General features: G+C 59.6%; 1 protein-coding gene across 1 annotated transcript in view; it reads right to left on the reverse strand.

Moving 5' to 3' along the window:
* PDZD7 (PDZ domain containing 7) overlaps positions 1-22,353 on the reverse strand; it is a 28,748-nt gene extending 6,395 nt beyond the window's left edge. The window contains exons 1-11 of the mRNA XM_043550563.1: positions 22,314-22,353; positions 20,391-20,876; positions 19,000-19,140; positions 15,848-16,022; positions 13,859-14,035; positions 12,260-12,407; positions 11,753-11,813; positions 10,622-11,080; positions 8,026-8,214; positions 6,076-6,230; positions 4,130-4,221 (exon numbers count right to left, since the gene is read on the reverse strand). Coding sequence (XP_043406498.1) covers positions 4,130-4,221; positions 6,076-6,230; positions 8,026-8,214; positions 10,622-11,080; positions 11,753-11,813; positions 12,260-12,407; positions 13,859-14,035; positions 15,848-16,022; positions 19,000-19,140; positions 20,391-20,583 — 1,790 coding nt within the window. The 5' untranslated portion in view covers positions 20,584-20,876; positions 22,314-22,353. The remainder of the gene's footprint in view (positions 1-4,129; positions 4,222-6,075; positions 6,231-8,025; positions 8,215-10,621; positions 11,081-11,752; positions 11,814-12,259; positions 12,408-13,858; positions 14,036-15,847; positions 16,023-18,999; positions 19,141-20,390; positions 20,877-22,313) is intronic.
* Between the last annotated feature and the right edge of the window lie 2,751 nt (positions 22,354-25,104).

Consider the following 25,104-nt stretch of genomic DNA (forward strand, 5'->3'; position numbering starts at 1 on the left):
GTCCTGTCTGGCAACTTGCCGCAAGAGCCTTCTCCCTCACAGCATGTGTGCTGTTTGATTGCAGAATAAACGCCCCAACTGAGACAGGACCCGGATGGCGCCACGGGCAACCACTGGGCCTGTGACCCCAGCGCGCCCCATCATCAGCCTCATACTTCTTGACATATTTCTTGATACCTTAAATGACTGTTTCTTGGAGCAGCTAGTCCTGGAACCCACAACAGTAGATGCAATTCTTGATTTAGTCCTAAGTGGAGCACAGGATCTGGTCCAAGAGGTGAATATAGCTGGACCGCTTGGTAATAGTGACCACAATATAATTAAATTTAATATCCCTGTGGCAGGAAAAACCCCACAGTGGCCCAACACGGTAGCATTGAATTTCAGAAAGGGGAACTACACAAAAATGAGGAAGTTAGTGAATCAGAAATTAAAAGGTACAGCGCCAAAAGTGAAATCCCTGTAAGCTGCATGGAAACTTTTTTAAGACACCATAATAGAGGCTGAACTTAAATATATCCCCCAAATTAAAAAACATCGTAAAAGAACCAAAAAAGTGCCACTGTGGCTAAACAACAAAATAAAAGAAGCAGTGAGAGGCAAAAAGGCATCTCTTAAAAAGTGGAAGTTAAATCTTAGTGAGGAAAATAGGAAGGAGCATAATAAACTCTGGCAAAGGAAGCGTAAAAATATAATTAGGAAGGTCAAAAAAGAATTTGAAGAACAGCTGGCCAAAGACTCAAAAAGTAATAGCAAATTTTTTTGAAGTACGTCAGAAGCAGGAAGCTGCTAACCAACCCGTGGGGCCACTGGACAATCGAGATGCTAAAGGAGCACGCAAGGACGATAAGGCCATTGCGGAGAAACTAAATGAATTCTTTGCATCGGTCTTCACGGCTGAGGATGTGAGGGAGATTCCCAAACCTGAGCCGTTCTTTTTAGGTGAGAAATCTGAGGAACTGTCCCAGATTGAAGAGTCATTAGAGGAAGTTTTGGAACAACTTGATAAACTAAACAGTAATAAGTCACCAGGACCAGATGGGATTCACCCAAGAGTTCTGAAGGAACTGAGACGTGAAATTGCAGAACTACTAACTGTAGCCTGTAACCGATCATTTAAATCCGCTTCTGTACCAGATGACTGGAGGAGAGCTAAGGTGACGCCAATTTTTATAAAGGGCTCCAGAGGTGATCCTGGCAATTACAGGCCGGTAAGCCTGACTTCAGTACTGGGCAAACTGGTTGAAACTATAGCAAAGAACAAAACTGTCAGACACACAGATGAACACAATTTGTTGGAGAAGAGTCAACACGGTTTTTGTAAAGGGAAATCACGCCTCACCAATCTACTAGAATTCTCTGAGCGGGTCAACAAGCATGTGGACAAGGGGCTGTGACGTTATTGACATAAGCTGGGACCGTATAGATCATTGTTGCAACCAAAGTCCTGTAGTGGCACCAAATCTTGTATAAAGGGGGTCAAATGAGGTGTCTAAGACAAGGTGATGGTTTGCTGGTTAGGATGATGCTGCCTATATGTGGGTGTCATTTTTACAGTTGAAGTTATGAATATTGGCTCTATACTGTCTGTATTTCAAACCTGTGCTCTGCTTCTGGGGAACACCCCAGACAAGTTGGTGTCAGCTCTGCCTAGCCTGCTTGGTGGCCCATTAAGGACCATCAGCGACACAACTGACCCATTGAGAGAAGGCAGACACGCCTGGGGACTCAGCCAGGTGTGCAGGGACCTGCCTATGGACAGAACTCTGAGGTTTTCCCAGGCCGTGTGAGGGACAGCTTGTCTTTGGGACAAAGAAAGACAGACCACACGGCAAGAGACTATAAAAACCTGCTGCAGCTCCTCCATCGGGTCTTCAGTCCTGCTTCTACCTCTGGAGGGACTTTGCTACACTGAAGCTTTGAACCAAGGACTGAAAGATCCATCCCAGCTGGGGATGTTCTCCAGAGACTTGATTTGAACCTGCACTTTATTCCATCACTGCTGCAAGCCTGAACCAAGAACTTGGCCATTACTGTATGTCATTGATTTCACTTAACCAATCCTAGCTCTCATCTATAGCTTTTCCTTTTATGAATAAACCTTTAGATTTTAGATTCTAAAGGATTGGTAACAGCGTGATTTGTGGGTAAGATCTGATTTGTATATTGACCTGGGTCTGGGGCTTGGTCCTTTGGGATCGAAAGAACCGTTTTTCTTTTACTGGGGTATTGGTTTTCATAACTATTTGTCCCCATAACGAGTGGCACTGGTGGGGATACTGGGAAACTGGGGTTCTCTAAGGGAATTGGTTGTGTGACTTGTAGTTAGCCAGTGGGGTAAAACCAAAGTTCTCTCTGTCTGGCTGGTTTGGTTTGCCTCGGTGTGCACAGAAACCCCAGCCTTGGGCTGTAACTGCCCTGCTTGAAGCAATTTGTCCTGAATTGGCACTCTCAGTGGGGTCCCGCCAGAACCAGCCTCGTTACAGGGGGATCCAGTGGCTATAGCGTACTTAGATTTTCAGAATGCCTTTGACGAGGTCCCTCACCAAAGTCTCTTAAGCAAAGTAAGCTGTCATGGGGTAAGAGGGAAGGTCCTCTTCTGTATTGGTAACTGGTTAAAAGATAGGAGACAAAGGGTAGGAATAAATGGTCAGTTTTCAGAATGGAGACAGGTAAATAGTGGTGTCCCCCAGGGGTCTGTCCTGGGCCCAGTCCTATTCAGCATATTCATAAATGATCTGGAGAAAGGGGTAGACAGTGAGGTGGCAAAATTTGCAGATGATACAAAACTACTCAAGGTAGTTAAGTCCCACGCAGACTGCGAAGAGCTACAAGGGATCTCACAAACCTGTGTGACTGGGCAACAAAATGGCAGATGAAATTCAATGTTGATAAATGCAAAGTAATGCCCGTTGGAAAACATGCATCCGATGAAGTGAGCTGTAGCTCACGAAAGCTCATGCTCAAATAAACTGGTTAGTCTCTAAGGTGCCACAAGTACTCCTTTTCTTTTTATCATCCCAATTATACATGTAAAATGATGGGGTCTAAATTGGCTGTCACCGCTCAGGAAAGAGACCTTGGAGTCCTTGTGGGTAGTTCTCTGAAAACATCCACTGTGCAGCGGCCGTCAAAAAAACAAACAGAATTCTGGGAATCGTTAAGAAAGGGATAGATAATAAGACAGACAATATCATATTGCCTCTGTATAAATCCATGGGATGCCCACAGCTTGGATGCTGCGTGTAGATGTTGTCGCCCCATCTCAGAAAAGATATACTGGAATTGGAAAAGGTTCAGAAAAGGGCAACAAAAATTAGTAGAAAGAACAGGAGGACTTGTGGCACCTTAGAGACTAACAAATGTATTTGAGCATAAGCTGTAGCCCACGAAAGCTTATGCTCAAATAAATTGGTGCCACAAGTACTCCTTTTCTTTTTGCGAATACAGACTAACACGGCTGCTACTCTGACATCTGTCAAAAATGATTAGGAGTCTGGAAAGGCTGCCGTATGAGGAGTGGTTAATAAGACTGGGACTTTTCAGCTTGGAAAAGAGACCACTAAGGGGGGATATGACTGAGGTCTATAAAATCATGACTGGAGTGGAGAAAATAAAGAAGGAAGTGTTATTTACTCCTTCTCATAATACAAGAACCAGGGGTCACCAAATGAAATTAATAGGCTGCAGGTTTAAAACAAACAAAAGGAAGTATTTCTTCACACAACACACAGTCAACCTGTGGAACTCCTTGCCAGAGGATGTCGTGAAGGCCAAGACGCTAACAGGGTTCAAAAAAGAACTAGATAAGTTCATGGAGGATAGGTCCATCAATGGCTATTAGCCAGGATGGGCAGGGATGGTGTCCTTAGCCTCTGTTTGCCAGAAGCTGGGAATGAGCGACAGGGGATGGATCACTTGATGATTCCCTGTTCTGTTCATTCCCTCTGGGGCACCTGGCATTAGCCACTGTCGGAAGACAGGATACTGGGCTAGATGGACCTCTGGTCTGACCCAGTATGGCTGTTCGTATACCCCCAGGCACAGGGGCCTGTTTCTCTGTCCCTTGGGACATGCCCCACGGAAAGCAGCACAGAGGGAACCCTCCATCCCAGCATCGTTCACCCACCTGACATCCCTCAGAAGCAGGAGTTTCTCAGGCCGGTCCAGAATGGCCAGGAGTGGCCTCACCAAGTCCTCCACCCCACCTTCATGGACATACTGCAGGCAAAGGACAGGCAGCGTCGGACGGGCCCCTTCGCTGGCCAGAGCCCAGAGCACCAGGCAGTGCTTAGCCAGCGCCAAAATGCAGCCAAATCTGGGGGGGCGGGGACGCAGGCGGGGTTTCACAGCACCCAGCAACAAGCCGGAACAGCTCTGAAGAGGGAATAATGATTTCTCCCAGGGGCGGGGGTGGGGGGGGAGGCAGAACCTGATCATCCCCCTGCTGGCATTTGGCCAGGACCCTTGGGCTTTCATGTGGGGCCAGGGCCTGCTCACAGTTACTCCCTCCACTTTAAATCACTTCCCTGCCCTTAATGCAGATTGACAGCGTCAGTGAGAACAGGATCCGGTCCCAGGTCAAGCAGTGAGCACAAGGGGCAGGGCCCTGCTCTCCAGGCAGCGCCTGCTGGTGCTGCGGCTCGGTACTGACGAGGGGGGCCAGCGCTGCTGGCTGGCTCACTGGCAGCTGTTCCTGCTTAGCCCGGGAGAGCCAAGGGCCGGGGCGCGGGGCAACTGGGGGCTGGGCGGCGAGGGGCCTGGGGAGGAGACGGTAGCTCCAGTGCAATGGGCTAGTTCTACCCAGCACAGCTGGGGAGGCCGCCAGGACTCTCCCCCCCTCCCCATCACCCCATTGCCCAGGGGTCAGGATTAGACCCCTTGGCCAGCGCTCAGACCAGCCACGCCCCATCCCAGCCAGAGGCTGGCAGCTGCCCCATGCCGGGAGTGGGAAAGCGGCACGGGTCTGGCTGTGACGCCCTGGCAGAGGGGGCGCTGGGGGCCAGGGGTTTGCCAGAAGAGAGCCAGGGGGCTTTGTTATGAGAGGCCCCTGGGAAAAGGTTTCCCGGCCAGGAACCTGCTCCAAAGGGGGGCACTGGGGTGGCCAGGGGTCCCCGATGGGGTGGGGAGGGGGCACAAGTGAAGCAGCAGAACTGGCTTGGTTTATGACCCGGATTTGAATTGGGACTAAACCCTTGTTACCAGTGAGGTGTGGGAGAGTGGGATCTAGGGGCTAGAATCAGGGTGTGGGAGCCAGGAACACAGGGCTCTGCTTGTGACCTGGTGCCAGTCCCTGCCCCCCGTGCCTCAGTTTCCCCCGCTATCTGATGGAGTTAATAACACCTGCTCTCCTCCCCGAGGCACTGGTGGGGCTGGGGTGAGCCAGAGGCTGGCCTCACTTTGACCGTGTCCCTGCCAGCTGGTGGGTGAACCTGCGGAAGAGGGGGGTCTCTACCTATGGAACAAGAGTCCCCCTCCTGGGTGGCCTAGTGGAGATGCCCACGAGTGGGGGTTGCGAGGGGTTAATCTGGATTCTGTCTGGGTCCAGCCCTTCTCTGTGAAGGGGGGAGGGGCAATGGGGTTGGGGTGAGCAATTGGGCAGGGGTGGGGGGCTGAGATCTCAAGGACACACGGGCAGGCTCCGAGCGGCATCTAGTGTTCACTAGAGACACCGGCACCTAGCAGGCCCCGGGATCAGCGTGTGCCCAGGCTCCCTGGCTACAGGGATGGGTCTGTGGGGGGCTCTAGGGGGAAGGCTGCCAGGGCACAGCGGGAGGTAGCGCTGCCCTGGACATGTCCTTCTCTAGCACTTTCATCCCTGCACGCAGCCACGAGCAAAGCCAGGCACCGTCCCCGAGGAGAGATCCAGGTGGGGAAACCGAGGCACGGAGGGGGTGACCCGTGAATGCAGAGGCGGGGACGGAGCTGGGAGAACTCAGCTCTGCCGCTGCACAGCGGGGCATGGGGGGGGTGGGCACAGGGTGGCGAGCCAAGGAAACAGGCCCCGGAACCGAGTCCAGAGCCCTCGCCGGGCTCGGAGAAGCAGCAGCCCGGGCGCGTGCCCATGCTCCTTACCCGGTTGCAGTGACGCAGCACGGCCGTGACCTCGTCCTCCGTCAGCAGCTTCTCAGCCACGTCCCGGAGAAGCAGGAGGCGGTTCTCAGCGGCTGGGCTGGGCTCACGGGCGGCATGCCCGGGGGAGCCCAGGATGCTGACGGGGCGGCCTTTGTCTGGGGAGCAGCAAAGCAGGGTGAGCGCAGGACCGCTGGGGCGGTGATGGGAGGGCAGGGAGCTCCAGAGAGGTGGCCCTCACCTGAGCCCAGGTCGTGGCCCCCTGGCTGTGTAGGTTCCCTCCCCTCCCAGGGGCTCAGCAGCAGGGCTGGGACCAGCCCCTCCCACCGCACAGCCGGGAGAGACTCCACTAGCTGGGAGCAGTAGTAGGTTGTTCTCCCCCAGGTGTCCGCTGCCAGAGGGGGCTGTGGCAGGCTCAGTGAGTGGGTTACCCAGGTAGCTGCGCATACAGCTCGTGGGTCGGACCCCTGGCCAGCTGTGGGCGCCCCATTTGCGCACACAGCTGTGTACACGCTTTTGCAAAGACGCGCCCCGATGGCCCTGATCGACCCCTGCTCCTGATTCATCAGCCAGTCCCTCCCTGCCCCCACCCACCCCCGCAATTCTCCTTCCCACCCCATAGGCCTGGCCGGGGCCGACTCCTCACTGGAGCTCATCAGCTGGGAGCCAAACAGGGGCAGCATTGCAAACGGAGAGACTCTGCAGACCCGGGGGCTCTGGGCACTCCCCTTGGGGCCGCAGGGGGCTGGGCTCAGTCTGCTGGGCCCCGAACCAGGCCCCCCAAGCCCAGCCCACATGGCAACGGCCCAAGATCAGCTAAAGGCAGAGCCAAAGAGCAGCGGCTGAGCGCAGCGTCCTGGCGAGGGCCCCACTGGGCAATCAGCCTCCGCACCCCATGGCCCCAGTGTCGGGGGCTACGGATCTACCAGGAGCAGCCCAGCGCGGCATCCCCGGACTGGCCATGGTACAGCTGAGATGCCCCCTGCCTGCAAATCAGGGGTGCCTAACGGCCCCTCCCCGAAATCCCCTGGGGGCTCCAATTTCCTCCGGCCACAGGCACCAGGGAAAGGAAGGGGGCCAGGTCTCTCCGGGACAGCCAGTGGGGAGGCAAATGGCACACGCAGCAGCACACGCCTGCACACGCCTGCACACATGTACGCACACACAGCAGCACTCGCATGCACACGCGTGCCAGCACACGCCTGCACACACGTGCATTGCAGTTACCCCGCTTCGGGCTCCGGCTGACAAGTTTCTGCAGGGCGCTGGCTGCAGGCGGAAAGCAGAGGGCAAAACCAGCATACCAGGTGATTTGCCAGCAGCCCTGGGGAGCCAGGGGTTAATGCCCTGCGGGGTCTGGGCCATCTCCCCTGGGGTTCAGTGGGTGAGCCGGTGCCAGGAGCCTTGAGGCTGCGACAGCCTCCCACAGCTCGGGGGGTGGGCAGGCGGCGTGCCAGGCAGGACAGCGGTTTGCAGTTAAGGACTGGGAATCAGGAGACCTGGGGTCGACCCCTGACTCTGCCACAGGCCACCGGTGACCCTGGGCAAGTCACTTCACCTTTCTGGGCCTCGACAATCCCTGCTGCAAGAGGGGGGGTTGCACAGGCTGGCAGCTCTGGGGGCAGGGCCCATCTCCCTGGGTGTGTGTGGGGGGGAGCAGGTCCCTTTCTCCCTGGGCACGGGGGAGAGGGGGCAGGGGCCATCTCTCCCTGGGCCCCGGGCAAGGCAACACCAAGCAATCAAAATTCATGTGATTTAAAATAATAAATTCCCTGGGGGAATCATCATGGGGCCAGACCCACCCCCGTCGGGGAGCAGGGAATCCTCATGCATGCCCCCCGGCCCCAGGAGCAGAGCTGGGCACGTCCCTCCCACACATCCCTGGAGCCATTCCAGCCCCCACCCCCGACACAGCCTCGCCACCCCCCGCCCAGGTGTCCCAGCGCCCTTTACCTTTCCCCCCCTCCGGGCTGGCCGGGGACCTGGCCCGTCTCCTGCGCCCTGGCGGCCCAGCCCCCTCGCTGCCTGGTGCCCAGCTCTGCCTCGCCCGGCTGCCTCGGAAGAAGAGGTTGGCGAGGGTCTTGGAGCGCCGCAGTCCGGCCTTGTCCCCGGCGGGCGCTGGCGGCTCCTGCCTCTTCTCCTCTGGCGCCAGGAAGAGAGCCACCGATCAGACCCGGGGCCAGGCAGGAGCAGCGGCTCGGAGCCAAGCACGTCTCACCCTGGCCCCTTGGGCACCGCTGGGCATTGGATCCCAGCCTGAGTTTGCCAGGTGACCACCACAGAGCGCAGCCATCATCACTGTGCCAACCCCCTGCCTTCCCAGCACCCGCCCTCCTTGTCTTCTCCTGGCTGGGCCCAGCCCCATCTCCCACCCGTGCTCCCCACCTCGGAACTCCCTTCTCCCGCCCTGCACGTCAGACGCTGCTGCCGAGTTCTCTGCACCCCTGGGCAGGACGGCGCCCTGCTTGGGCATCCCGCACCGCTCCCCTTGCAAGGGGTGCATGCCCCCCCATCCCACCGCGAGCTGCCCAGGGATCACGGCGCCCAGCTCACCCAGCCCCCTGGGCCAGGCTGGGTGTTACAGACAGGGACAGTCGGGGGGCAGGTTGGCTGCTGGACCTGCAGCTCCCCCCTACCCTGGGTGGCTGCAGGAGTTGGGGGGTCGAATGCTCTGATACACAGTCTCCTCCGGGCCTGGACACAGGTCGGACCCCCGGACAGCTCGAGGCCCCCCTCGCTGCGGGGCAGGGGAAGCGGAAGCTCATTTCAGACACCTGGGATGTCACCATCTGAAAGTGGGGAGTCAGGACCAGCTAATTCCCCGCCCGGGGGCAGGGCCACTGGAAATGAGAGGAACCTGCCTGGGATACACGGCAGGGAGGGGGCTGCTCTCTGCGCCAGGCAGGCAGAGGGCACCTGCTTTCCGGGCTGGGCTGATTCCCCCATGTCTGGCTGAGCCCGAGTCCCCCTGTGAGGCGGAGTCGCACTTCCGGACACAGGGGGCCGGCTGCTCCCCTGGGCAGAGTCGAGGCTCCAGCACGGGACGAGGAGCTAAGGGGGCTGGGGGGCAGGAGAGGAGAGCCCAGCGTGTGGGCATTTCAGGTGCTCCCTGGGGGCTGGGGGACAGCAGGTCGGGCATCAGGAGAGCTCTGGGGGTGTGGGGGGGCATGGATCACAGGGCTGGGCTAGCAGGGGCTGCGGGTCAGGATTGAGGGGCATTGGCAGAGCTGGGGAATGGGGGGGCCCAGGGCTGGGCTAGCAGGGGCTGCGGGTCGCGATTGAGGGGCATTGGCAGAGCTGGGGAATGGGGCGGCCCAGGACTGGGCTAGCAGGGGCTGCGGGTCGGGATTGAGGGGCATTGGCAGAGCTGGGGAATGGGGGGGGGGCCAGGACTGGGCTAGCAGGGGCTGTGGGTCAGGATTGAGGGGCACTGGCAGAGCTGGGGAATGGGGGGGCCCAGGACTGGGCTAGCAGGGGCTGCGGGTCGGGATTGAGGGGCATTGGCAGAGCTGGGGAATGGGGGGGCCCAGGGCTGGGCTAGCAGGGGCTGCAGGTCGGGATTGAGGGGCATTGGCAGAGCTGGGGAATGGGGGGGCCCAGGGCTGGGCTAGCAGGGGCTGCGGGTCAGGATTGAGGGGCATTGGCAGAGCTGGGGAATGGGGGGGCCCAGGACTGGGCTAGCAGGGGGCTGCGGGTCAGGATTGAGGGGCATTGGCAGAGCTGGGGAATGGGGGGGGCCAGGACTGGGCTAGCAGGGGGCTGCGGGTCAGGATTGAGGGGCATTGGCAGAGCTGGGGAATGGGGGGGCCCAGGACTGGGCTAGCAGGGGCTGCGGGTCGGGATTGAGGGGCATTGGCAGAGCTGGGGAATGGGGGGGCCCAGGACTGGGCTAGCAGGGGGCTGCGGGTCGGGATTGAGGGGCATTGGCAGAGCTGGGGAATGGGGGGGCCAGGACTGGGCTAGCAGGGGCTGCGGGTCAGGATTGAGGGGCATTGGCAGAGCTGGGGAATGGAGGGGCCAGGGCTGGGCTAGCAGGGGCTGCGGGTCGGGATTGAGGGGCATTGGCAGAGCTGGGGAATGGGGGGGGCCAGGACTGGGCTAGCAGGGGCTGCGGGTCAGGATTGAGGGACATTGGCAGAGCTGGGGAATGGGGGGGCCCAGGACTGGGCTAGCAGGGGGCTGCGGGTCAGGATTGAGGGGCATTGGCAGAGCTGGGGAATGGGGGGGCCAGGACTGGGCTAGCAGGGGGCTGCGGGTCGGGATTGAGGGGCATTGGCAGAGCTGGGGAATGGGGGGGCCCAGGACTGGGCTAGCAGGGGGCTGCGGGTCAGGATTGAGGGACATTGGCAGAGCTGGGGAATGGGGGGGCCCAGGACTGGGCTAGCAGGGGGCTGCGGGTCAGGATTGAGGGGCATTGGCAGAGCTGGGGAATGGGGGGGGCCAGGACTGGGCTAGCAGGGGGCTGCGAGTTGGGATTGAGGGGCACCAGTATGTGCAGACAGGGAGCCCATTCAGCTCATGCTCTGGCCAGTCCGGCGCCAGCACCTACCGCCCACGGTGAGGTAGCTCTGGGATCTCTTGAGGGGCTGCCGTGGGCGGCTCAGCGCCAGGAGCAGGGCCATCCAGGGCGAGTCCGAGAGCTCCTTGTTGGAGAAGGGTCTGTGCTTCTTGCTGGGGAGCGGGTCCCGGAAACTCTTGGCCCGGATGGCCGTGTCCTTCAGGATCTCCGGCGGGTGCACGGTACGCCAGGTCTTGGTCCCCACAGTCCCGTCACCGGAAGGGGGCAGGTCCGTCTGCATGGCTGTCTCCACTCGCTCCAGGGAGCGGCTGCATGCCGGAGGGTCCTCCATGGAGATGGAGACGTCCACCATGTGGGCTGGGGTGGGGCCGGAGAGCGGGGCCTGGGGCCGCCCGTCCAGGGAGCTGAGCGGAGTCCCCGAGGAGTAGGAGGAGACGGAGGAGCTGGTCTCCGAGGCCTGCGAGAGCTGCTGCAGTTGGCCATTGGTCACTGGGAAGAGATGAAGGGATGAGAATCCGTGGGGAGGGAAGGAGCCACCACCATCCTCGGCCCCTGGGATCTCACAGCGTCTGTCTGGGCCCTGTGGAACTTCATAGCCCGGTGGGTGTGGAGCCCAGGCCCTGAGCTGGGAGCTGCAGGAGAACCCCCAGAGATGCTAGCTGTGTACATGTCAGTGTGCCCCTACTAGCCAGCTATGTGTCACAGGCCCTGTACTGCTGGTAGGTAATGAAGATTCCCCATGAGCTCTCATGGCCAGGAGTGCACGCTCTTGGGAGCAGCCAGGTCTGGGCGGCTGTGGAGTGCCGCATAGTGACCTCTGGACAGTGCCAGCCAGCCAAAGATTGGTGGCACCCCTAGGCACCAACACTGCACCTGTGCCCGTGAATCTCAAGGCCCGTTCCAGGAGTGACCGGGTGGTGCTGTCGTCTAAACGCAGCTGGGTCACCGAGCCCTCAGCAGGCACTTCCCGAGGTCACGTGGCGAGGAAGGGTCAGACCCAGGCACAGGACCCAGGTGTCCGGGCTCCCAGCCCTACGCTCGCTCAGCGAGACAGGACAGCACTGGAGTCTCATTATGATTCCCAGCGGCCGCGGAACTTGCCCCCAGCCGACCCGCTCTGGGCAGGGATGTCCCGGGGGGCATCAAGGGGAGCTTTCTTACACTGACTGAGCCAGCAGTACTCGGCCACCATCTCCTTGTAGGCAGGGAAGTGGCCCGTCTCCTAGACGCGGAGGGAAGGATGAGGGTTAGCGTGTAACCGGCTGCCCCGGGCAGCGTCTTCGAGATGAACCCGATCTGCGCGCCGGAGCCTGCCATGAATAATGCAGCCGCCTGCCAGCGCCTAGCTGGGTTGAAACTGGATCTGCCCAAGAGTGAGGCCCGCGCCCCGGCTTGGGCACCAGCCAGGAGCTCCCCAGAGCTGCCTACGTCAGGGGAACGCCAAGCAGCTACCAGCGCCAGGGCGGGGGAGAAGCAGAGTGACTGCTCCATGCCCCGGGAAGGGCCTTCGGGCTGGGAGTCACCAGAGTCCCTCTCGTGGCAACGTCCCAAGTGCCCAGACCATGAGGGGCTTCTCCAGGGTGGCACGGTCCCGCCTCCCCCTCCCGGGGCCGGTCGTGGCCTGGGGCGTGAGCCCAACGCGGCCCAGCCCAGCGCCCCAGGTCCTACCTGGATGGTCAGCATGATGTGTGTCTGCCCCTTTAGCACTTCCACTGCCTTGCTATGGCTGATGGCGTCGAACTTGACTCCGTTGGCTGCAAGGACTTGATCTCCCACTCTGATCCCGTTCTGCTCCGCCAGCCCGCCAGGGTCGACGCTGGAACGACCCACGTCAGGCAGCCGGTGGCTCTCAGCCCCCTGGATGGGGAGGCCCCCCAAGCCCAGTTCATCTCCCTAAGGGGCGCACGACCCACCGCTGGGGACACGTGAAACCGGACTGGAGTGATCAACTCAAGGGCCTGAACCCACACTGGACGGGCTGCCCAGCCTGCTAGATTCTGCCCCACCGCCAGGGCTGGGACAAACCCTGCTTCTAGCCAAGCAATATCTCCAGACAAGACCATGTGACATCCCCTGATCCCCACATCTGAACCTTCTCAGCCGGGTGCGGGTCCAGCTGTTTCTTTTCATCAGCTGGGGGATGCTCTGGCTGAGTTGCGGGGCCCTAGCTGGGTGCCTGGCTGTGGCTGCTCCTTGCCCCATGCTCCCTGGCTTGGATGGGGCTATGTCTGCCCTTGGATGGAGGAGGGGGGCAGTCTCTGGCCCTGGCTCTGCCTGCTGCCCCCTGGCTGGAGGGGGTCTCTGGCATAGCAGGACCAAATCTCCACGGAGGTCTCCAATCACCCCCTAGGGCTTTGCTCACCATCCTCTGGACGATTTTTGCCAAGCTCAGAGAGAAGCCAGGTGCGTAACCAACCCCCCCGCAGCGTGGGACCCGTCGCCTGGCATTTCAGAGGCCACTACTGGGAATCTGGCCCTGGTCGGTGCTTTGCCGGGGAAGGGACAGAGAGACTGTAAACATTTAACATATCGCCCGGACAGAAGGAACACTGGAGACCCAAGTGTCCCTTTGGACGGCGTTTCTTCGCTTTGGAAAGGTGGAGACGTTTGAGCGAGGAACCTGCTGACTTATTCTTAGGGACGGGGCAGGGCAAAACCCCCCGAGCACTGCAGGTGAAAACGAATGCCCGTGGGGATCCACGCTAGGGATGGAAACGGCCTGTAAGCAGGACCCAGAAAATCCCGCAGGCTCCTACATAAGAACTTGCTCCTGCAAACGCAGGGGATGGGGCTCGTCACATGGGTGCAGAGCGGCTCAGCTCAGAGTCCTGGGGCAGCAAAGTAGGTCCAGCCCCACCCTTAACTCCACCCGCTTCGTGGGGATATGCACCATCCAGTGATCTGATGGGCAGAGCATTCTGAGGCCTGGATCCAGCAGTCCCAGTGGTCAGCCGGCTCCTTGCTGTCATGTAGTCTGGAGACTACAACTCCCAGCAAACCTTGGTCTTAAAGGGCCACCCACCCCACACATGCGCTGGTTGTACCTGCCCTAAGCCGCTTTGTAACGGAGTTAATTAGATTTGCAGCTGCCCCCCACTCCCAGGGCTCCGTAAGCAGTAAGGGGCTTCTCCTCCAGAAGATCTCAGACATGGGAGGCTGGAGGATCTCAGACACGGGAGGCCCCAGAGGACGCTCTGCCGGGTGCTCAGGACACGGTGTGGCTAGTGGGTGCCAGGCGCCGAGCGAAGCTGCTGGGGCCCAAGGTACCTGGAGACGTAGATGCCAAGGCCGAACTCCTTCCCCCCGCGGATGTTGAAGCCCAGACAGTAGTCGTCGGAGGTGGTGTAGAGGTGGACCATGCGTCTCACGCCGCCCTCGGAGCTGCTGTCCGACGGGGTCGACCCGCTCTTCTCCACGATCAGGCGCCTGTTCGCGACATCCACCCTGCCACGAGAGCAACCGCGGCAAGATTCAAACAGGGGCCCGAAATCCCGGGGCTGGCTCTGGCACGACTTGGGCCCCAGGGTACGTCTACACGGAGAACCCTACAGCAGTCCAGCTGCAGTGTGTCAGTCCAGACGCTACAGACGGGAGGGGTTCTCCGCTCACCGGAGCAAATCCACCTGCCCGAGAGCCGGTCGCTGGGTCGACAGAAGAATTCTTCCCTTTACCTAGCGCTGTCTACACAGGCATGTACGTTGGCTTAACTATGTCGCTCGGGGGTAGGGGGTGTGTGTGGATTTTTTGCACGTGGCTGGCTCGATCTCATTCTCCAGGGTAGCCCAGCCCCCAGTCTCACAGAGCTGCTCTCCGACGGTGGCAATCTCATGACATCAGACAACCTGCTGGAACTTCCACCGTGGGAACGGCAGAAATCTCATGAGATTAGCTCTTTCTCCAGCCACTTTGTGCCCCTGCTGAGGTTCTGGCTGCATCCAAACCGGAAAACGGTTGTTTGGATGCAGGCCCAAAGCCGGGATGGTCAAAAGTGCCCGACTCTAAACGAACGCCAGTGGGAACTGGCTGCCAGCTTTGAAAAATCTTCCCCCAGACCCAGGCTGGGAGCTGGTGGTTCAAATCAGACTCCCCCTGGGAACTGCAGGGGGCATGGATCTGTGGGTCCAGTTTCAACCTCTCTCTAGCTTTGATGCTACGTATAGAGGGAAATCTCACCTGCCCGGAACCTGAACTGCAAATATTTGGAGGTTTGGAAAAGGTGGAGGAATTTTTCATTCCCATGGTGGGACCCCGTCCCCCTTCTGGCTGGTAGATGGGACCCCACGAGAGAGGCTGTCCTGGAGGTTTGACCTCTCCCGAGGGAGCCTGCCCATGAGTTTCCAGGCCAGGGGACTCTGCTAGATCAGGGAAGTTTAGGATCAGAATCCAAACTTTCAGGAGCAAATCCAACCCCCGTCTCCAAACCCACTAAGATTTTGCCCTTGCACAGCTCCTGAAGCCTGCCTTGCTCCCCAACAGCTAACAGGGCAGAGTCAGAGACCACGGTGATAGGCACAGCACAGGAATCTGGCAAGAATTCAGTGTTCCTCTTCTCAAAAGACCCCTGCGGGGATCGAACCCACGACCTCTAGATCACGAAACAGGCACCTTTACAGGACAAGCTAAGGAAGCCAGGCTCTGCCAGCTGATTTGACCCTAGAACTGTTGGGGGTGAGATTTGGAAAACCCCGATAATGAACAAACCAGTCTCTCAAACATTTAGCCCTTGCGTCTCACCGAGCTCCGCCACGGCCCCTGAACGCCCACCTCAGTTCCAGCCCGCCATGAAGCTGTGCTAACCCAGTCTGGGCTCTCCCTGCACATCTCTGCCGGTGCCCCTCAATCCCGGCTCAGAGCCCCCCCACAATCGCCCCTGGCCCCCTGCCAACCTAGAGCCCTGCCGGTGTTCCTCAACCCTTCCCCCGCTATTCCATTCCCCGCCCTCGACCCCCCCAGGGCGCCCAGCATGCAGATCTGTGTGAGGCGGACAAACAAGGGCCCAGCATGTGTCCCAGGGACACCCAGTTCCCTGAGGGCCCAGTGCAGGATTCGAACCCGCCCTCCGGAGGGGACCGCTGAGCGCACTAACCCCGCGGGGCACCGAGTCCCGAGTTCGCTCCAATGTGCTCTCCCGGCTTCTCGTGAACCCGAGAGCTCCCTCTCTGCTCAGAGGAGTGCGGCTTTGGCCCACCCGCATCAGACACTGGGACGGGCCAAGGATCGCGGCAAGGTGTAGGCAGTGAGCGCGCCTCTGCTTACCACGTGGTCTTTTCTCGGGAGAATTTAATCCCTGGCACCTTTCCCATGCGCCTCACCATCATCCGCAGCCGGTTGTTCCCAGTCAAGACCTTGACGGCACTCCCCATGGTGATGCTCTCCAAGCTCACGCTGTTCACCTCCGTGATTTTGTCCCCGATGCACAGGCCGGCCAGGTCTGCAACGTTAAACAGAGACCCATGAGAGCAGGCTGAGAGAAGGCGGCTGGGCTGCGTGGGACGGGGGAGCGAAAAGCTGGAGGGTGGCAAGTTCTCAGCTCAGCAGCAGCCAGATCTGGCCTGGTGTGCTGTAGCAAACACCTCGACCTGGAACAATCAGGTGGGGACTCGGCCTCCAACCCTGGGATTGGAAGGTCATGGCCGTGTGGCGTGGGGGAGAGCAGTTTCCTTGATGTCATGCACGCTCCTGCTTCCCTCACCAAATTTCCACCAGCAATGACCACGGCCACAGGTCTCAGGTACTTACCCGGCCCCCCTCTCTGCAGTATCACAACCTCTAATGCGTTCAGCCTCCCTACAGGCCTGCGAGGTGGAAACTGTCCATTGTCACGGCCCAGACAGAGGCTAAGTGACTTGCCCAAGGTCATGCAGGAAGCCTGTGGCAGACACCAGGAAACAGAACCCACAGTTTCTATCTACTCGGGCTGGGGCTCTGGCCATTGGGCCAGGCTTCCTCCAGGGTCACAGGAAAAGGCTCTGGCCCTAAGTAGCTGGCCTGGCCCTGGCCTGTTGCTGAGACCAGACACATGAGCTCCTCCAGGCTACTGGGGCATCATGTTTTGACCCTGCCCAAAGGGGAAGCTAAGATTTTCAGCACCTTTCCTCAAGCTAATTCCAACAACGATTAACGAGCACTGAACCTGACGCCGCCAGGAACTGGAACCGAGCCTGGGTGTTCTTATTTCTGACGACAGCGTGTTATTCGGACAGCCTCTGCCCGCATTGGATTGCTCTGGTGCTTGCAGAGTTACAGGGGACTAGGATGACCAGACAGCAAGTGTGAAAAATCGGGACAGGGGTTGGGGAGTAATAGGAGCCTAAATAAGAAAAAGACCCCAAAATCGGGACTGTCCCCATAAAATTGGGACATCTGGTCACCCTACAGGGGACAGCCGATTAAATCACTCCCCTCCCGTAAAGGGTTAACAGAGGAGGCGAGGCAAAGGGCTCCCCATGCCTCACAGAGATAGCTAGGCCCCCCTCACTTCCCACCCCAGTGCAACGAACCTGACACAGGGTTCAGAGCGTCAAGGCCAGAGGGGACCATGAGATCTCCTGTGTTGCACAGACCACAGAACCTCCCCCAGCTCCGCCTGGATTGAGGCCAATCACTTGCGTTTGACTAAAGCAGAGATCCCCAAACTGTGGGGCAAGGAGGAACATTCGGGGGGGGCGCGGCATGCAGCTCTGCTCTTGGTCCACCCCCAGCTGTGGCCCCAGCCTCGGCCCCCTTACCCCTGTCCGCATCCCCCACTCCCACAGCCTCGGCCCCGGTCCTGGCTCGGGGGGTGGGGGGGTGCAGACAGGGGTAAGGGGGGCACGGTGAAAAGTTTGGGGATCACTGGACTAAAGCATTTGCCATTGGATCCGAAGACATCAAGTGCTGGAGAACCCACTGAGTCCCTTGGCGGCTTGGTTCAGGGGTTAGTCACCCTCTCTGTGGAAAACACCGGCCTGATTTCCATTTGAATTTGCCTGGTTTGAACCTCCAGCCATTGAATCCTAGAATCTCAGGGTTGGAAGGGACCTCAGGAGGTCATCTAGTCCAACCCCTGCTCCAAGCAGGGCCAACCCCAACTAAATCATTTGTCCTGGTTCTACCAGTCATTGGAGGAGCCTTTTAGTACCGGGGTTTTCTCCGCGGCTCCTCTCCAGTTTTCCCAACACCCGTTTTACGACGCAGAGCCGGCGCGGGGTTGCTGACCCCAAAAAGCAGGTGTCAGACCCAAACGATCCATCAGATAGGTCCCCAAATCATGCAACGGACTAACTAATGTTTGCTGAGCCGCCCTTGGTGGTTTGCATTCCCCCCGTCCCCAATTCATGTTGCCGATTTAGGCTGAGGAATACGATTCTATCCCCTACACCCCGACAGCTAATCCTTTTGGGCAGCTCCCCCTCAGCCTCACATCTGCTCCTCCAGCTGCTGTGGAAGTTCTTCACCCGCACACCCCTAGCCTCTCGGGGGGCACCTCTGGGGGGTTCCGCGTCTCCCCCTCCCAGGCCGGGTGCTGCAAGGAAGGGGCGGGGGGTGGGGGCACCCTGAGCTGCTGTGTTCTTTCTGCCCCGTCCTGTGAGAAGGCTGTTGGCTGCTCCCCCCTCAACTCCTCTGGGGGGCTGGGGAGCCCTTTGCCTCCCTCCTGCTGCAGCCCGGGTTGGCGGCTCTTCCCATGGAGGCAGGGGGTGGGGCAGGCACCCGACCGGTGCGGGGGTTCCCCATGGCAGCTCCTGTGTCATCACGGCGAAACTGGCTCCACCGTGGGCCAGTCTCACAGTCTGCTGGGGGGCCTCTGGCGCTAGGCAGGACAGCCGCAGGTTAAGCCATGGCTCGGGCTAGGGGCAGCAGGGTGGCCTTGCGAGCAGCCAGGCAGGAAAGCCCTCCAGTAAACAAACCGGTGGGCCAGCGCCCAGCCTGGGTAGCTGAGCTGGACGCGGGGCAGCCGTAGGGCACGGGGCCACTCCACACGGGCTTCTTCTGCCTTCTCGGCTGAAACAGCGCCCTGCCCAGACCTGCATGTGCGCATGGCCCTTCCCCGGCCCCTTCCCCACCCCGCCACCGTCCCCTGCCGTGCAAGGAGAGCCCACAGACCGGGACTCCGATGGAGTCAGCGCTCCCCGCACGGCCCCCTGCTCTCCACCCAGACATTGGAGCAGCCCCTGGGAGACTACAAATCCCAGCATGTCTCGTTCAGCCCCACCCTGGGCAGCCCTGCGCTTGGATCAAGATGGGGCGCTGCCTCTTGGGAGCGTTGTCCGTCCCCAGGGAAGTTGCAGAACAACCCGGGCCAGGCTCCATCTTTAGCCAAGCCGAAGGCTGCCCGGATCAAGGTGGAGCATTGCATGGTGGGACTTGTGGTCTCCCCATGACGGCGGGCAGAGGCCCTGGCACGGCGCCCCGCGACGAGCTCCGCTTACCGGCGCTGCTGCCCTCCTCCACTTTGCTGACGAAGATGCCCAGCCCGTGCTCCGAGCCACCGCGCACGCTGAACCCCAGCCTCCCGTCCGCGCTCCTCTCCACCGTGACGGTGTTGATCACGTCGCTCTCGTCGCCGGCGGCTGTAGGGACAGGGCCCGAACACGCGGGAGAGAACGGGGCGGTTTCCGCAGCTGCCAGGCCCCGCACCGCCGCCCGCTTACGCAAGAGCCGGGCCAGGCCTCCCTGGGCACGTGAACGGGCCAGGCCGTGTTCCGGGCATACCGCTGCTTTCCGGCGGCCTCGGGAGCGCCGCTGGAGGTCTCCCACGGCATTTACAGAGCTACTGCCCTGTTCCCATCCGCCCACGGAGCCAAGTCCTCACCAAGCCCTTTAGAAGCGTTAACAGCCAGGGATCGCAAAGTGCTTTCCAAGGATCGACTAACTGCACCGCACCCTGCTCCCCCCACCCCCACGTGGGATTATCACTCCTATTTCACAACTGGGAAACTGAGGCACGGGGGGGTAGGGGAATGGCTCGCCCAGTGATAGAACCCAGGTGTTCTGGCACTCAGGCCAGTGCTTTGGCCACAAAACCATCCTTCCTTGTTAGATAAAGAACCCAGGTGTCCTGGCTCCCTGTCTCCGGCTTTAACCCGCTTCCTACCCTGTTTGGATTTGAACGCAAAGGGCCACATTCATCCCTGGTGAAATTGCCTGGGCCCGAGCGCGTGCTCGGGGTGACGTGCGTAGTGTGGGGAGTTCCCTACGCTGCAGAATTTCTGCCCATCGATAATTAACGAAAATTAATTATTCCAGGCCAGGCTGCAGCTAATGGAGTTACCCTGGAGATGAATTTAGTGCTAAGATTTTTGCTTCTGCTCAGACCAATGGAGCACGTGCAAGGAACGAAGACAAGTTCACTGCAGTGGATTTCAGCCTTTTCCACACCGGTACCTCTCCCTCACCAACCGACCTCCCTCGCATCCACCATGGCCCCCCCATCATTTAGCAATAGGAGCAGGCCAGGGCGGACATGCCCCACGTCCCCCGGGGCGAGAACACCTGGCTCCAAGCTGCTTCCGTGAGCTGTGTGTAGCTGAGCTGAGCTGAGGTGCAGAGGAAGCTGTGGGGTGGGGGGAGACTCGGGGGACCAAGTCCAATAAAAATGGGGCCTGGGTCGACTGGATGGGGAGACGCAAGCGCCAACTTCAGGGGCTCTCTCCTGCTTTCGGCAGGGCCAAAGCTGTCCCTTGGGGCCCTGCCCTGCCTGACTCACGGCTTGAGAAGGGGGCTAGTGTCGGTATCTGGGTGATGAAGGGTGACCCCAAAAGAAGCCTCCCCCGCCCCGCCCCCCCGCAATGGAAGCAGAGAGGGGCCCTGGCTGCCATACCTTCGATGGGCGAGTTGATGAGAATGACCCGTCCCATGGGCGATGAGGTGCGGATGCCCCGCGGGTGCCCGTTCACCAGCCGGTTCGGCTTCCTGAGCAGGTAGCGGGTGGCCGCGCTGGCGTCGCTGCCCGAGCTGCGGGAGTGGGTGGCGCGGGCCGCGTCCCTCAGCACTGAGTCGGAACCGTGTGCCATGGCGGGGCGGGGCGGCCGCTAGTCATGGAGGGACCCCGGCGTCCGGGGGACGTCTTCAGTGCGGGAGCAGGGAGGGACCCCGCACCCTGCCCCGGGGAAGCCTGATTCCGTCGGGTGGCCGGGGCGGATCGTTACATTTTGGCTGCTCGGGTTTCCTCCCGCCAATGGAAGTGGGCGCCTGACCCAGCCCAGTGGCATGGTCCTCCGGGTGGGCGTGAAAGGGGCCGGGGCCGCGTTTCCCGCCAGGTCTCAGCTCCGTCCGGGGGCCTCACACGACGGCGCCGTTCCTGTGCCTACGGCGTCAAATCCAAACGGATCCGCGTCAGCCCCACAGCTCTCCCCACCGCCGGGCTCCAGGGCCCCACCAGTGAACAACAAGGGTCATTCGGAACAGCCCGCCCGCGCCTGACACCCCCACACACGGGAAAAGCTCCCAGGCCAAATCCGGAGAGGAGCTCGCCGATCCGGTCAACTTACACTGGCCTCCAGTGGGGTGACTCCGGATTTCCACCAGCGCAGGAGGGAATCGGAATCAGTGCTGGCCCCTCATCGGTCAGTCAGTTAGCTCCCCGGGGGGCATTCAGACCCAGGGGCAAGTAGGCCTGGCCCAGCAGGAGGAACAGCTCTGCCAAGCTCACCCTGCTCTGTGGCCAGAGAGTCCCCAGACTTTTAGCCCATGTGGGCCCATGTCGATCAGCTGCCCGGCCTGCTCTGCGTAACACCAGACACCAGGACTCACCCGCTAATTCCTGTATCAAGCCCCTGTCTAGGGTGGAGCCAGAGCCCATGTACTAGGCTCTTTTCCACCTGGAACAACACTGGCAGTCCGGTAATCGAGGGACAGTTAGACCAGAAGGGGCGATAGGCCAGATTTGGCCCTCGGTGCACATTGGAAACACCTCTGTTTACATCAGGGGAGTTACTCCAGATTTACACCAGCACAGAGGAGATCAGAATCTGGCCCTAGCCCCATGCACTACACCGGAGTTAATCCGGATTTACACTTGACGGTGTGAGATCAGCTTCTGGCCCCAAACTGGCTGATTTAAAGGGAATCCCTCTGGGTTTACACCGGGATCAGGGACATCACAGTCCAGGAACAATCCCGTTGGTTTTCCGGGAACTACTCTAGGTTCGCCCCTGCGCCGGGGGGAGATCGGGCTCCGCCTGTCTCCTGGTTTACAAGCAACCCGGCACACTTTCCGTGCCCGGGGCTCCGGGCCCCGCTCCCCGGAGGCAGGGGAGCGAGGCGGGGCCAGCTGGAAGCCGGCTCAGGGCAGGGGGGCTGGCCCCGGCCCCGCTGCGCGCCGAGCGGCCTGGCCTGGTGAACGAGTGATGCGGTCCCTGCCCGGGGGGCACCGGGCGTGGGGGAAGGGACGGAGCCGGGGAAACACGCGTGGGCCGGGGCACGACGCTCCCCCCGCACCCTCCAGGTGCGCAACTTTCCTCCACCCGGCGCCCCGCTGTGCCCGCCGTGGATCGGGGGGGGGGGTGCTCTGCACCTTGGACAGACCCAGCCCCCGCGATCCCGGGGGGGGGGGGCTTGGACCCCACGCTCCCCCCCACCCAGGTGTCTGCAGGTGAGCCCCGGCTGGGTCCCTCCCCGCTCCCCTTGCGCCAGAGGGGGCAGCAGCCGCTGGGGCCCAGGTAAAGGGCCGAAGGGGCTGATGGGGGGTCTGACGGGGGGCTGCCCGCCCCAGCCTGCCCTGCCCCGCCCCGCCCCCCCTCACCTGTCTCCGTGTTCCTCTGCAGCCTGCCAGCCACCTCACCCGGCAGAGCCACCCGGCTGAGGCTGCACCGCCCCCTCCCACTCAGCCCCACCGATGGGCCGGCCCAGCCGGGACCCAGGGCCCCCATAGGCCAGCCTGGCAGTCAGTCCGTGCCAGCTCCTGCCTGGTGTCTCTGCACGGCGGCCGGCCGGCCAGGTGAGCTGGGTCCCTGCTGCTCCGGGCCCGGTGCCCCTCCCTGGTGCCGGGCAGCGCCCACCTGGCAGGGACACTCACACTCCTCCGCTCACCTGGGGCTGGGGTGCCCCCGTGGCACAGAGCTGCCCCGATCCCCCCCCAGCCACCCGTCGGGAAGCCCCGTCCCGCTCCTCCCTCCGCTGTCCCCAGGATGGTAGAATTTGGCTGTGTTTTGTGGCAGGGCGCCTGGCACACCTTGGCGAGCTCGGCCGTATAAATCAGATCCGGCCGTTCTTAATAATAAGGCCGGGCGCTCCGACAAGATGGCAACCCGCTTTCCAGAGGGCGCGTGGGTTTGTAAGCCCCGTTGGATAAGTGGGGAAACTGAGGCAGCATGGCACGGCCCTGAAACACGTGTGGCACTTTAATTCCATCCCGCTGACTTTGCTTGTGTATTCAAAGGGGCACATGTGCCCAAGTGCCTTGCTGAACTGGGCAGGTGACTCGCCCAAAATCATCCAGCACCTCAGTGGCAGAGTTGGGGACACAACCCACGGGTCCTGGTTCCCAGTTCCCCCTCTTCCAACCACTGGACACCACTCCCCTTCCAGAGCTGGGGAAAAGAACACAGGAGTCCTGACTCCTAGCTTGCCCTGGCTCTAATCCACCAGCCCCCACTCCAGAGCCCAGGAGTCCTGGCTCCCACTCCTATTGTTCCTAATTATTATGACTGGGCTAAATCCTGAGGTCCTAGTGGAAGGAGCTCAGAACTGGACCAAGGACTCAGTCCCAGCCAGTCCCCCGCCTGCCTGCCCGAGGCCATGGTCCAGTGCAGTCGAGAGGAGACTGTTTGAACTCAGTGGTTTGGTTCTACCCCCTCTCTCAAAGAAACAGCGTAAGGGAGAAAGCTGGTGCTGGGTCCCTCCCATGCAGAGAACTGGTCGTATTCCACCCCTGCCCCCAAGGTGCCAAGGGCACCCCCCAGTGTCCTGAGCCCCCTCACCTCCCAGCCCAAGGCCTCGACACTCCTCTTGCCCGGGGAAGCGGTGTCCGCCCATCGGTTGCTGCAGTTCCCTCACTACTGGGATGGCTGTGACTGTCACCAGGAGGCGAATTTGATACCAGGCCGGTTTCAGGTGATACGCACCTGCCAGGTATTGGATACCCTGGGGAGAGGAGCTGCCGGGTGGGGGATGAAGGGTGAAAGGTCTGCCTGGAGCAAAGCCATCTGCAACCTCCCCCCCCCACCCCCATGGAGAGGCGCCTGGCTCGTCACGTAGCCCCACTGATGCAGGAGCAGCAGAGCACTCCCTATCCAGGCTGGCAGAATCGGCTCCTTTTGCACCAAACTCTGCCAAGGAGCAAAGGAGTCAGGTGGAACTTAATTCACATACAAGCAAAGCGAATGCCCTTCAAGATGCGGGGCTGAGCCGGAGTCACGGCTGTCTGTTGTTATAGCCTCAAGGACATTGTCACAGGGCTTGCCGTACTCAGGTCAGTGAGGCTGGGACTCTGTCTCTGACTGGAGCTTTCCAGAAAAGCATAAAAGTAATGCACCTGTCTAAATAATATCATCCCATGGGGGAATTTCTTCCTGACCACAGCTGGTGTGTACCATGAAGCATGAGGACTGAGAACCCACTTTACTAATCTAAGTGTTTCTCATAAGTTTTTTCCTCCCCCTTATTTATAATGATCCACTGAAAACTTGAACCTAAAATTTTTATTTTCTATCAAAAATGTGTCCTATCTATATGGCCCCAGTCACCACAGTGACTGAGCACCTCATAGTCATGAATGGATTTTACCTTCACAACTCCCCTGGGAGGTAGGGAAGTAGCATTACCCCTTTGTACAGAGGGGGAAACTGAGGCACCAAGAAGTTATGAGGCCCACCTAAAGTAATACATCAGGTCAGAAGCAGAAATTATATCCAGATCTCCAGGCCTGTGCTTTAACCATAAGACTATCTTTCCTTCCATAAAATACACATCAATAATATCAAATCATCATTTCTCTAGAACAGTGGCTCTCACCTTTTCCAGTCTACTGTACCCCTTTCAGGAGGCTGATTTGTCTTGCCTACCCCCAAGTTTCACCTCACTTAAAAACGACAAGCTTTCAAAATCAGACATAAAAATACAAAAGTGTCCCAGGGCACGATTACTGACAAATGGCTGACTTTCTCATTGTTACCATATAATTATAAAATAAATGAATTGGAATATAAATATCGTACTTACATTTCAGTGTAGAGTATATAGAGCAGTATAGACAAGTCGTTGTCTGGATGAAATTTTAGTTTGTACTGACTTTGCTGGTGCTTTTTCTGAAGCCTGTTGTAAAACTAGGTAAATGCCATGATGAGTTGATCTCTGCATACCCCTGGCTGAGAGCCACTGCTCTAACACATATGCGAGTGACAACCCTAAAATCCTTCACGATCACGGACTTCTTACAGTACAATAGAGACGGGGCAGCAATTTCCTTCCAAGATCCCAGGAATCCCTGGGCTAGTTCCCTGACACAGTACAGTGAGAAAGGCTTGAATGGAACCAGTTTGATTTTAAGGCCATATTGCTGTCTCTGCACTGAGCAGCCTTGCATCTCGTAATTC

The sequence above is a fragment of the Chelonia mydas genome, chromosome 7 (genome assembly GCF_015237465.2).
Source record: "Chelonia mydas isolate rCheMyd1 chromosome 7, rCheMyd1.pri.v2, whole genome shotgun sequence".
Classification (NCBI taxonomy): Eukaryota; Metazoa; Chordata; order Testudines; family Cheloniidae; genus Chelonia; species Chelonia mydas.